Consider the following 13,317-nt stretch of genomic DNA (forward strand, 5'->3'; position numbering starts at 1 on the left):
TTTTGTTTATTGTTTAATGTTACTGAAGAGTAAACCGAACTATCATAAACATTTTAAAATTTATGTTGGGTCTGAAGTCTAGGTATCAACAACAACAACAAAAAAATCTAGAAAAAAATAAATATATAAATGTGATCTTGGACAACATACTTAATAGCTCTCAAAGATAAATGTAAAAGAGATTTGAACTAGATGACTGATTTATCCTAGTTTGTATTTCTTTTGTAATGCAAGAAGTTTAGAAAACTTGTTAAAATTCTGTATTCTCGGGACGCCTGGGTGGCTCAGTGGTTGAGCATCCGCCTTTGGCTCAGGGTGTAATCTTGGAATCCTGGGATCAAATCCCACATTGGGCTTCCAGCATGGAGCCTGCTTCTCCCTCTGCCTGTGTCTCTGCCTCTCTCTCTTTCTCTCTCTCTCTCATGAATAAATAAATAAAATATTTTTTAAAAAAATTCTGTATTCTCGGGATCCCTGGGTGGCGCAGCAGTTTAGCGCCTGCCTTTGGCCCAGGGCGCGATCCTGGAGACCCGGGATCGAATCCCACGTCAGGCTCCCAGTGCATGGGGCCTGCTTCTCCCTCTGCCTATGTCTCTGCCTCTCTCTCTCTCTCTCTCTCTCTCTCTCTGTGTGTGTGTGACTATCATAAATAAATAAAAATTTAAAAAAAAATTCTGTATTCTCAAAACTAATAATCATTAAGTATGACTGATGACAGATATTGACCTGTAAAATTACTGGTTAAACATATCCTTAAAAACCAGTTAAATGTAGGCATTTGTGAAGTTTAAGTCTATTTGCTAACATTCTTAAATAATTTCACTATTTATTAATGTCATAAAATCTTGGGGGAGAAAACCCACCAAACTTCTTACCTAGACCCTAAAAATACTGGCTAGTACTGTTAACAGTAGGAAGAGAAGTGCAGATAGTAGCAAATAGTACAAATTGATAAATATGTTTATGATAGTCATTTTCTAGTGCCTGATATTACCTTTTTAAAAAATATCTCTTAACATGAAAAAATAATACATTTTTACCCATTTACAAAAGCCAATACAAGAGCGCCTGGGTGGCTCAGTCGGTTAAGGTCCTACTCTTGATTTCACTTCAGGTCATGATTTTAGGGTTGTGGGATCAAGCCTCACATTGGGCTCTGCTCTGAATTTGAGATCCTTGAGATCCTTTCCCTTTCCCCTCCCTCTCCCCACCTTCCCCCTTGCACATGGTGCGCTCTCTCTCTCTCTTTCAAATAAATACATAAATCTTTTTTTAAAAATGCTAATTCACATTTTATGTGATCTTTTTGATCTTTTCCTAACACCTCTACTGCAGGTGTCTTACATTGTTTGGTGCCCCGAGGGCATTACCCTAAGCACTCAATGACAATGATTTGTTTCCTTACTGTTTAAGACAATGCCTTACATCTGGAAAATAGTTTATAAATGTTTGATTATGGAAAAAATATCATTCTTATTACCACACCTGGTCTTAGGATTTGTAATAGACCATTAATTTAACACTGGTCACGCAAAAAAATTGGTATTTTTGGAATTCAGCTAGAATTCTTTACCCTGGGGCTTCTGGGTGGCGCAGTGGGTTAAGCATCTGACTCTTGGTCAGCTCAGGTCATGATCTTTGGTTCCTGAGATCTAGTCCCCCTGGCAGGCTCCATCCTCAGTGTGGAGTCTTGCTTGTCCCTCTCCCTCTGCTCCTCTGCCTGCGCTGGAACTCTCTCTCTCTCTCTCTCTCTCATTAATAAAATCTTAAAAAAAAAATTTTTACATGGGTGTTATGAAGCTTCATTTTCAGCTGTCAGTTGTATAGTAAAACGAGTGTACATCCACATGTTTTTAAAAAATGAGACCATAATACTTCTTACTGATTTTTGGCTCTTAAAGCTAGGCGCCCTGGGCCAAAGGCAGGCGCCAAACCACTGCGCCACCCAGGGATCCCTTAAAGCTAGACTTTTATTATATGACTCATGACTGTGAAAAACCACTTACGTATTTGTATTTGATATAATTTAATAATTTTGTATATAAAAAGTAAAGTTTTAAATAGGGTATTACATTTTTGTTAAAGATTAAATTGGTAATTTTAGTTTCCATAAGAAATATTCATGGAATCTGGTCAGAATATCCTTTGTATCAGAGTTCTCTGATGCTTTATTTAATATGTTTTTTTTGTTTTAGGTGAAGCCTCTCCTGGAGCTGTTCCACAATATAAAGAAAGGATGTCTTCTGTCACTCATAGTCCAGAAATAATGGATACATCAGAACTACGGCCGTTTTCCAAACCAGAAATAGCGCTGACAGAAGCCCTTAGGCTTTTAGCTGATGAAGATTGGTAAGTTCACCATCCTTACCTTAAAACTAGGCTGAGTTCCAGAAGTTTTCTGAAAATTTTTTATTGAAAACTTTGAAACATTTCCTATTAAAATAGTCTTAGAAATGATTATTATAGTTCTTAGACAGTCTGTGTTTGTTTCAACATATTAATGTAACTGAACTCTGATTTAATAGCACTGTATTACTACCAGTTATAATTTATATACCATAAGGACATAGTTTAGCTTTATTATGGATTACATAAACTTTTTGGTACTAGAATACAAATTTCATTATTTCTCCAAGTGTCTCTTTGTGAAATGCAATCCTGGAAATCCTGGAAATAACAATCCTGGAAATAATTATGTTACTAGCATAGCTGCAGCAGCCACTCAACCCAGCCCAGTTGGAGTGTATACTGGCTGCACTTGTCCCATTTCCTTCCCTTCTCCTCCAATATCTCTCTGCATCCCCATCCTCCATATCCTCACTTTTATTTCTACTAGACTATATTCATCAACAATAAAATGTGCTATAATATCTCTTATTTTTTATAAAAGCACCCTAAACTGCACATCTTCACGTTTCTTTTATTCCCCTTTTTTTAGCCAAGTGCTCCAAAAGGCTGGCTCATTGTCTACTTTTTTCTCATATTCTCTTCTCAACGTTTAATTCTCTCTTAACACTCCCCACCATGACACTCCATCAATAAAACTATGAAAGTGATCATCTTGCTAAATCTATACTGGTTACTTATTAGCAGCCATCTTAACCTTTTAGCAACATTTGACACAATCGACACGCTCTTTGTGATTTCACCTTGGAAAAATCAGAGTCTATTGGTTCTTTTCTTTAGTATGTTCTTATTCCTTTTGTTGGTTTGATATAGCTATGTTCCAAAACTTTGCTTACAAGAAAATCTTATGGAACCAGATCTGATCTGTTAGTCAGAGTTTGCCAACCCTTTTCCTAAATGATTACATTCAGCTGAATGTGTGTCTGGATACTGGGTATCTTCTTGAGCTCTAAGCTTATAATCCATCTGCCTACTTGACAGTTTCACTTTGATGCTTATAGACATTTTAAGTTTAACATATCCAAAATAGAACTCTTGATTTCCCACTTCCTGCCAAGGTGAGTTAACAGGCATAAGATTTGTCTACATATCTGAAAGAACTAAAGAAATTTGTATAAAATATATGAAACGGTGGTTTTCAAAATATTCTTCACTAGACAATGAAAAATAGTGATCCTTGAGAGACAGGAAACAAACAGGCTGAACTCCACAGTTGCCCTGACTTACTTTCTGCAGAGTTTCCAGGTCACAGCTCAAAGAAAGGAAAACTGTGTAAATACCACAGAGTTGAAAATGGAGCTGAGAGTTTAGGAGGGTTCCAAGGTAACTAGAGTTTGCAAGGCAGAGTGCTAGAGAGGATGAAGCTTCACAAAAAACTCTTGAAGACCTTCAGAGGATTCTTCTCAAATATTAGCTGAATGCTAGTCAGGGCATAAATGTACATAAATTACCCGAAGCTAGAGCTAGAATGGAGTTATTACAGGGAACAATCCCTGAATACTTCTTATTCCCATCAGCACAGTGGAAAACTTCATAATTCACAGGGCATCGAGTAGAAAACTCAGAAGAGTTTTGCTTCTTAGTATGGAAAAATAAACCATAGGCTAAAGGTTGGTTTGGCCCTCCTTATTGACAAAGCATAAAAGCAAGGCCTAAAAGGATCAAATTTATCAAATAACCTTATTCCATCCCAGAACAAAGCTCTAAAATGATTTAGGAATACAAAACTATCTCAGGTGAAATGCTATGTGACTGATATCCAATAAAAAATTACTAGGCCTGGGCAGCCCTGGTGGCTCAGTAGTTTAGCACCACCTTCGGCCCAGGGCATGATCCTGGAGACCTGGGATCGAGTCCCATGTTGGGCTCCCTGCATGGAGCCTACTTCTCCCTCTGCCTGTGTCTCTGCCTCTCTTTCTCTCTCTCTCTCTTTCTGTGTGTGTGTGTGTGTGTGTGTGTGTGTGTGTCTCGTGAATAAACAAATTAAAAATCTTTTTTTTTTTTAATTAAAAATCTTTAAAAAAAAATTACCAGGCATGCAAAGGAGCTGGGAAATTCAACCCATACTGAGAAGGAAAAAAAAGCCAACTATTGAAACCAATCCAAAAATGATACAGATGATAGAATTAGTCAGCAAGGACATTATAGCTATAGTAATAATTCTCTTCCATGTGTTGAAGAAGCTACAGGAAAGACATGGACAGAGAATCAGCTGTCAGACAACTTGCAAAATCCCTTTTGCCATATAATATAACACGATTGAGGGAAATAATATCCCCTTATATTCACACTCAAGGCGGGAGGGTATTATCGGGTGGTATATATCAGGGGGCAGGAATCATGGGTGCCATCTTAGAATTCTGTATTTCACATTGAGAATAAAAAGGATTACTTTATAATAATAATGATAAAAAGGTTAATTCATCAAGTGATGCTGATTTTATTTATCATATAACAGAATTTTATTAGTACATTAAGCAGAAACTGGTAGAACTGCCAGAAGAAATAAATTTCATAATTATAGTTGGAAGTTCAACAACCTTCTCTTATTAATTGATAGAACTAGAAGAAAGAAATTAGTGAGGATATAGAAGACTTGAATGACATGATTGGCTAGCTTGACCTAATGGCATTTAGAGAATGCTCCACTTAAAACAACAGAATTTACATTCTTTTCAAGTCTGCAAGGAACATTTACCAAGAATAATATTTTGGGACATAAAATAAGTAATTTAAAAGGATTCAGATTATGCACATTTTGTTCTTTGACTACAGTGGAATTAAATTAGAAATTAGGAATAGATACCTGGAAAATCTCTAAATGTTTTGAAATTAGCACACTTAGAAGCAAGCATGGATCTAAGAAAGCAATCAAAAGGGAAGTTAGGGCAGCCCCGGTGGCCCAGCGGTTTGTGCTGCCGTCAGCCCAGGGCATGATCCTGGAGACCCGGGATTGAGTCCTACATTGGGCTCCCTGCATGGAGCCTGCTTCTCCGTCTGCCTGTGTCTCTGCCTCTCTTTCTCTCTGAGTCTCTCGTGAATAAATATATAAAATCTTTCTTTTTTTTTTTTTTAAAAAGGGGGAAATTAGAAAGTATTTTGTAACTGTTCTTTTTTTTTTTTTTTTTTTTTTTTAAGTAGGCTCCATGCCCAGCTTTAGAGCCCCACACAGGGCTTGAAATCATGACCCTGACTAAAATCAAGACCTGAGCCAAGATCAAGTGTTGGATGCTCAACCAACTTGAGCCACTCAGGCACCCCCAGAGTATTTTGAATTTAATGAAATTAAAAATAAAACATACTAAAAATTATGAGATGCAGCTAAATTACTGGGAAATTTATAGTACCATAACACCCGTATTACAGAAGAAGAAACATTTTATATCAATGACTTCAGCTTTAACCTTAAACTAGAAACAGAAGAGCAAATGAAGCCCAAAATAAAAGAAATAGTAAAGATTGCACGAGAAATCAAGAAAATAGAAAACCGGGATCCCTGGGTGGCGCAGCGGTTTGGCGCCTGCCTTTGGCCCAGGGCACAATCCTGGAGACCTAGGATCGAATCCCATGTCGGGCTCCCGGTGCTTGGAGCCTGCTTCTCCCTCTGCCTGTGTCTCTGTGTCTCTCATGAATAAATAAATAAAATCTTAAAAAAAAAAAAAAAAAAAGAGAGAATAATCTCAAAAAAAACAAAAAAATTGCCAAATTGTTCTCTAAACTGCTAAGCAGATAAACATGACTCTAATGAGTTTGGGTTTTGTAATGAGTTCGGGTTTTGTAAAGAAAATTCAAATCAGATAACTCATACTGAAATACAAAGTTTTAAGTGTCTTCTTCCCTCAAGTCTATTTGACTTAGGTAAAGGAGCAAACACTAATTAGGAAAGTATACCTGATTTTAAATGTGGCATACATTTTACAAGTTGGCCCAATTCATTAAAAATACTTTTAATGGAGAGTCGAGTTTCCTTAGGAATCCACATTTAGATAAACAGAAGACATTGACAGCCAGCGCTTTTGTTTCTTTTTTCCAGAGCCTTTGCTGGGACTAATGTCAACAAAAAATTTAATATGGCAATCTTATATTTTAAGCTCATGCTTTTAGGGATAAATTCTCAGGTCTTTAGTATGGGAACTGCAAATATAACTGCCATTACATGGTAATGGGAGTTAAAGAATGTAGAGTCCTCATGTAAAGATTAGAACATACTTTTCTTAGTCCTTCAAGGACAGACTTTCAAAATGTTTGATTCTACTAATCCCATGCTGTGAATAGACTGGTTAACCTTCATTTTATAAATCTGACTGGGCTATGTGAGATTTGGTATCAGTTGATCAAGATTTGACTTTCAGTTATGGATGAAAACTGTCTCAATTTGACTTTTATTACCATTATCATGAGTATGCAGGGTGCAGATGAAAGCTTTTTATCAGCTAACTATATGAAAAGATAAACACTGTAATAATTTATTATCCCAAATGGGCTAGATGTAAAAATCTTTAAAACAAGTTTTTATTTCCTCTCGTCCTAATCCCAAATCTTCTTTTCCCTCGGTGTTCATCATCTTAGTTAATAGCTCTGCCATGAACATTTGGTTGTTCATACCAAGTCAGTGTTGACTTTCTCATTTCTTCACATTCCATCAATTCTTTTATTTTCAGAACATACCTTGGCTGCTGATCCTGTAATCCAAGTCACACCTGGCTGTAGTAGTGTCATCACTGGTTGGCATACTTTTATTATTGCTTGCCTCATAACAACAGCCAGACTGATACTGTTAAAACATGTTAGGGTCCCCCTAGAACACTGGGAAAAAAATATTAACTGTTTTCTATAGCTTACAAAGCCCTTCATTTTCTGTCCATTGCCTCTCTGTAGACTCATCCCCTACCATGCTCTGCTTTACTTATCTACTCTAGACAACTGGCTATTTCCTGAATACCTAAGCTCATTTATGCCTCAAGATCTTTGTATTTAATTCTTTGAACCTTCTACCAGTGCCTTCTCTCTCACTTCATGTGGGTATCTGCCAAATGTCACCTCCTCAGAAAAGTCTTCTCTCATGACTTTAAATTAGTGTTCTTTTCTTTATCCTCTTATACTGCTCTATTTTTAATATTGCTCTCTGACCTTGTGTTTTTATACCTCTCATAGCAATTTGATTATGATATCCCATGTTGTGAGGGTTTTTGTAGTTTAGATCAAATTTGGAAAAATTTTCACCACTTTTTCTTAATTTCTTTTCCTGCTTCCATCTCTTAACTGTACTTTCTGTTACTTTAATAGAACTGGGTTGTTTCTATAATTGTAAACTATTTTATGCTTATATAAAAAATAAGAATTTTGAATCAGACAGCTATTAAATAGGTTTACTCTTGCTACCTTGGATTCTTAGGTCTTGTCCTTTCTCTGAGTTTTCCATAAGTCATTCAGGGAATTTGAATGCTTAAAAAATGGCTGCAATCAATATTACCTAAGGAAATATAACAATATTACTAATGGAACTCATTTTGGCTCACATTTTTCAAACCTACAAGATGAAAATCATCACATTAGACATGTTCTATCTAAATTCTACTTGAATCCATCCCACTTGAATCCCACTGTCTTGTTAGTATCCACCTACTCTTCATCTGCCTTATTAGGGCAGATAATGAAAGAAAAATACAAATTACAGAACCATCTGTTGGTGGTTTCTGCTGTTGGATTATATATTTGCCAATAAGGTAGTTACTTTTCTTCCATTTTTGTTTTATTGCTTCACTCACCTCTTGTCATTCCTTTCTCTTCTGTTCTCTAGAAAGAATATGACATTCTTATCACTAGGGAGGAAGTATTCCTTTTTATTTACAAAGCATTAACTTAGTTTGACTGTTAATGGTGATTTTAGCTCTTAAAATCTTGTGAATCATGAAAGAGAACTATTTGAGCAAACCAGATTTTACATATTTTTTATTTGAATTCCTAAATGGTATGAGAAAAACAAGAGTTCCTCATTGGCGGTTTTTTATACACACAAAAGAAGACATCTGAGATCCTATTCCAGTTGGGCCCCATTTAATAAGTGATTTTTGTTATTTATTTCTTTTTCCCATAGGGAGAAGAAAATTGAAGGGCTGAATTTTATTAGATGCTTAGCTGCTTATCATTCTGAAATACTGAATACAAAGTTACATGAAACAAATTTCGCAGTAGTTCAAGAGGTAAACTTATTCTTAAGCTGAATTAAGTATTGTTTGGATAACAAAGGATAAATATGCCACATTTATTTGACCTTTAAAAAGTACCTCTGGGATGCCTGGGTAACTCAGGTGGTTGAGCATCTGACCCTTGATTTTTTCTCAGATTGTGATCTCAGGGTCATGAGATCAAGCCCCACATGGGGCACTGCACTGAGCATTGAGCTTGCTTAAGATTCTCTTTCTCTCCTTTTGCCCCTCACTGTACCTTGCTCCAACCCCGCTCTCTCTCAAAAACAAAACAAAACAAAATCCCTCTGTACTAAATGATACGAGTAGGCTTATATATACTTAAAAGTAGCTCAGGTTTGGGGCTCCTGGCAGACTCAGGAGAGCATGCAACTCTTGATCTCAGGGTCATGAGTTCAAGCCCCATGTTGAGGGTAAATTTTACTTAAAAGTAAAAAAGTAGATTATACCTCACTTTGCAACATTTAAAAATTTTTATTAAATATTTATTTTTAGGACATAAGAAAATATGTATTAAAACATGTTATTTAATAGTAAATTTGGTTTCAAAGTCATTATTACTGATTTTCTTTCAGAATATCAGCAAAATGTACATTTTGGAAATTTTTTTTAGGTGAAAAATTTACGCTCTGGAGTTTCTCGTGCTGCTGTGGTCTGTTTAAGTGATCTTTTCACTTACCTGAAAAAAAGCATGGATCAAGAATTAGATACTACAGTAAAAGTTTTGTTGCACAAGGCTGGAGAATCAAATACATTTATAAGAGAAGATGTTGACAAAGCACTGAGAGCTATGGTCAGTAATGTAACTCCTGCACGTGCAGTTGTTTCTCTTATCAATGGAGGACAAAGGTAATGTTCAAAATAATCTTGACATATCCTCAAACTAGAAATGCAGTTGTTTGCACTCTAGGATATAGGAAAAACACAGGCAATAATACTTTAGCATTATTTCAGTCAAAAAACAACCAATTCCTATGTAATAAACATCATATTAGATACAGAGCAAATAAATAATAATATTGTTATTCCAATAATTTTATTTATATTCATAGATCTGGAACTAAATAAATGTCAGTTATTATGAGTATTGTTGTGTTTTTAACTTCTTGAGGAGTGGTGAATAATGTAATTTGTCATTTTGGCTTTCAAAGATGATTGTTGAGGGTTAAGTGTAGTTTAATCATTTAAATTTAAATCTTTGGTAAGTAGTTCATACATTAGCTTTGTTTCAATTGATCATGTTTCCTTGTAGCCATTTACACATCGCAGTAAGAAGATGTACAGCCCAACACTTATCAGATGTAGTAGAATATATGGAACCAGAGCGTATTTTATCTGGAACAAAGGATATGGCTGACCGCATATTACCAGCTGCTGCCAGGTTTGCTCAGGACAGTTCACAAGAAACCAGGTGAATAGCTGCTAATAATATTTGCTGAGTCTGTTAGGATAAGGGCTTAAAAGTAGGCAGCAAGGATTAAAAAAGAATAAACATTTTTTCTAAATGGACAGTGAGGGGACACCTGGGTGGCTCAGTGGTTGAGCCATCTGCCTTTGGCTCTGGGCATGATTCCAGAATCCAGGGATCGAGTCCCACGTCAGACTCTCTGCATGAAGCCTGCTTCTCCCTCTTCCTATGTCTCTGCCTCTCTCTGTGTGTCTCTCATGAATAAATAAATAAAAATATTTAAAATAATATATATATATGTGTGTATATATATATATACACACACACATATATATATATATACACACAAACACATACACAAGTGAGGTTCCCAAGGATTGGTGCTGGGGGATAGACTTATTTAACAGTTCGTAAATGATGTTAAGGGAGTGCACAGTGAATTCTCCAGATTTACAGATGACATTACATTCTTCTGGGTAGTGAGATGCCATGTCACAGGGATGAACTGCAGGAAAACGACACAAGAGTGTCAGAAAAGGAGTGGTCAGAAAAGTGGCAGAAGAACTTCCTTATGGGCATTTACGGGAAATGATAGATTTTCCAAGCAATTAGGTGAAATCAAGGAAATCGGTACACATGGAAAAGACAGAAAGCAAAATGGATAATGTATTGTCTCCTGAGACATGAGATGGCTGCTCTCAGAAAATCCCATACATTTCTGATTGCTGGAGATGCCTGAGTAGCTCAGTGGTTGAGCATCTGCCTTCAGCTCAGGGCATGATCCTGGGTCTGGGGATTGAGTCCCTCACTGGGCTCCCTGTGAGGAGTCAGCTTCTCTGTCTATGTCTCTGCCTCTCTCTCTGTGTCTCTCATGAATAAATAAAATCTTAAAAAAAAATCTCTGATTGCTGTACTTGAAGAACAATTTTTGTAGGTCAAGAACAGTCAGAGAAAAATAACAAAATAATTAAGATGTGGATGGTACATTAGCTGTATTGATAACATGTTTTTTTTTTCTTAAGTAAACTCTATGCCCAATGTGGGCTTGAACTCACTACTCCAAGAGCAAGAGTCATATGCTCTACTGACTGGGCAAGGTGCCCCTAGCTGTATTGGTGACAAATTTTGGATATAGTCAAGAGCCTAGGTTCAATTCATAACCCCAGTCACTTTTTATCCTTAAGCAAATTACTTAGTCTGTTAGGCTAGGTTTCCTCATATGTAAAATTAGATAGGTGGGGCTAGGTGATTGATAATGTCTAATATGAAACCTAAAAATGTATGGCAGTTACATTTGAAGATAGATTAAAGGGAGGAGGGTGGGTCCTGAGTTCAGAGACTAAAGTAAAGGATAACAAATTATTAACATTTTAAGACAAAAGTATCCATGATTAGGTAATTGGAGTTAATCTTACGGAAATCATAATTCCAGAAACTAATAAAGTCAATGTGTATTCATGTTCTATCGCTGTGTAACAAATTACCACAAACATGGTGGTTTAAGGCAACTCAGACTTTTTTTTACCTTACTGTTCTTTAAGGTACAAGTCTTGCATGGCTCAACTGCTTTTTCTGCTTGAAGTCTCCAGGGCTGAAATCAAGATAATGATAATGCTGAGCTCTTACCTAGAGGCTCTGTAGAAGAATCTGCCTCCAAACTCATTTTAGTTGTTCGCCAAATTCAGTTCTTTGTAGTTAAAGGACTTAGGTCTCTTTTTCTTTGCTGGTTGTTAACCACGGTCCTCACTCAGCTCCTTAAGGCCACACAAATTCCTTCTTGTGCAGCCCCCTCCATCTTCAAGCCAGCAATAGTATGTCGAATACCTACTCCTTGTGCTTAGAAGATCTCTGATTTCCTCTTCTGCTACCAGCCATAGTAAGCTTTGTGCTTTTAAGGGCCTATTTGATTAAATTATGTCTACCCAGGAAATCTCCATAACTTAGAGTCAACTATATCGTATAACATAACATAATCCTAGAAGTTATTTTTTTAATCTTTATTTATTTATGATAGTCACACACAGAGAGAGAGAGGCAGAGACATAAGCAGAGGGAGAAGCAGGCTCCATGCACTGGGAGCCCGACGTGGGATTCCACCACCCAGGGATCCCCAATCCTAGAAGTTATATCTCATGTTTACAAATTGTAGAAATTAGAGTAGGATATCTTTGGGGAGCCATTTTGGAAGTTGTGTATACCACAGTAAAGTTCAAAACAATTTATAGGGAACCCTGGGTGGCGCAGCGGTTTAGCGCCTGCCTTTGGCCCAGGACGCAATCCTGGAGACCCGGGATCGAATCCCACGTTGGGCTCCCAGTGTATGGAGCCTGCTTCTCCCTCTGCCTATGTCTCTGCCTCTCTCTCTCTCTCTGTGTGACTATCATAAATAAATTAATTAATTAAAAAATTTTTTAAAAAATCTAAAAAAAAAAAACCAATTTATAGTTGTTATGTGTAACTTTTCCTTAATGACATGGTAGTTCTTCTAATCCATTTTGTCATTTCTTGGTTTCTTATTTGAAGTTTTAAAATTATAGAATGGCTACAACTTTCCAGTCTTACTATTTCTCATATTTAGTGTCCCTATTGCTTGTTTACTTGTTTGTTTTAGCCAATCTCTTATCATGGGGCCTATGATGGACCTATAGTCCTTAATGTTCTGGGCTAAAAGTTATAATCATCTTTGAAACTATAACTGATTAGGAACTGCTTATCAAGGTGTGAACCTTATTCTGATTCTGAGGAGAGAACAGTAATTTTTATTTTCTGTTACTACCTCCCTTTCTGTAATTTCATTACAATCAAAGAGGCCTGGTTGATAACACATATTCCTGAGATTATTCTGTATTCCCCACCCAACCCCCTTGCCTTCTCTGGTTCTTCTAGTCCCATATATTCCAAGTTGCAGAAAAAAGCATAACTGTAATTAATTTTACGACCAAGCCTCTTTGAAGAATTGTAATATGGTATGATTACAAGGTACTATAAGACTTCTCTATCCAAAAATATCTCCAATATGCACTTCTATGATAGATCTGTGGTTCTACCATCAGAACGATATCTTGGCATAAGGTTTTATCCTAAAAAGAATTACTTAAAAAATTATTTCAAAGTTTATATACCAGGATCCCTGGGTGGCTCAGCGGTTTGGCGCCTGCCTTCAGCCCAGGGCATGATCCTGGAGTCCCGGGATCGAGTCCCACGTCAGGCTCCCTGCATGGAGCCTGCTTCTTCCTCTGCCTGTGTCTCTGCCCCCCTCTCTCTCTGTGTCTCTCATGAATAAATAAATAAAAT

At 36.7% G+C, this 13,317-nt stretch overlaps 1 protein-coding gene across 6 annotated transcripts in view; it reads left to right on the plus strand.

Annotated features, from left to right (window-relative positions):
- Positions 1-13,317, plus strand: part of TOGARAM1 (TOG array regulator of axonemal microtubules 1) — a 76,465-nt gene that overhangs the window by 45,465 nt on the left and 17,683 nt on the right. For all 6 annotated transcript variants that reach the window (XM_026000769.2, XM_026000772.2, XM_026000774.2 and 3 more), the window contains 4 exons: positions 2,196-2,349; positions 8,504-8,609; positions 9,229-9,464; positions 9,868-10,026. In XM_026000769.2, the coding sequence (XP_025856554.2) occupies positions 2,196-2,349; positions 8,504-8,609; positions 9,229-9,464; positions 9,868-10,026 (655 nt within the window). The remainder of the gene's footprint in view (positions 1-2,195; positions 2,350-8,503; positions 8,610-9,228; positions 9,465-9,867; positions 10,027-13,317) is intronic.

This window comes from Vulpes vulpes, chromosome 6 (assembly GCF_048418805.1).
Source record: "Vulpes vulpes isolate BD-2025 chromosome 6, VulVul3, whole genome shotgun sequence".
NCBI classification, from domain to species: Eukaryota; Metazoa; Chordata; class Mammalia; order Carnivora; family Canidae; genus Vulpes; species Vulpes vulpes.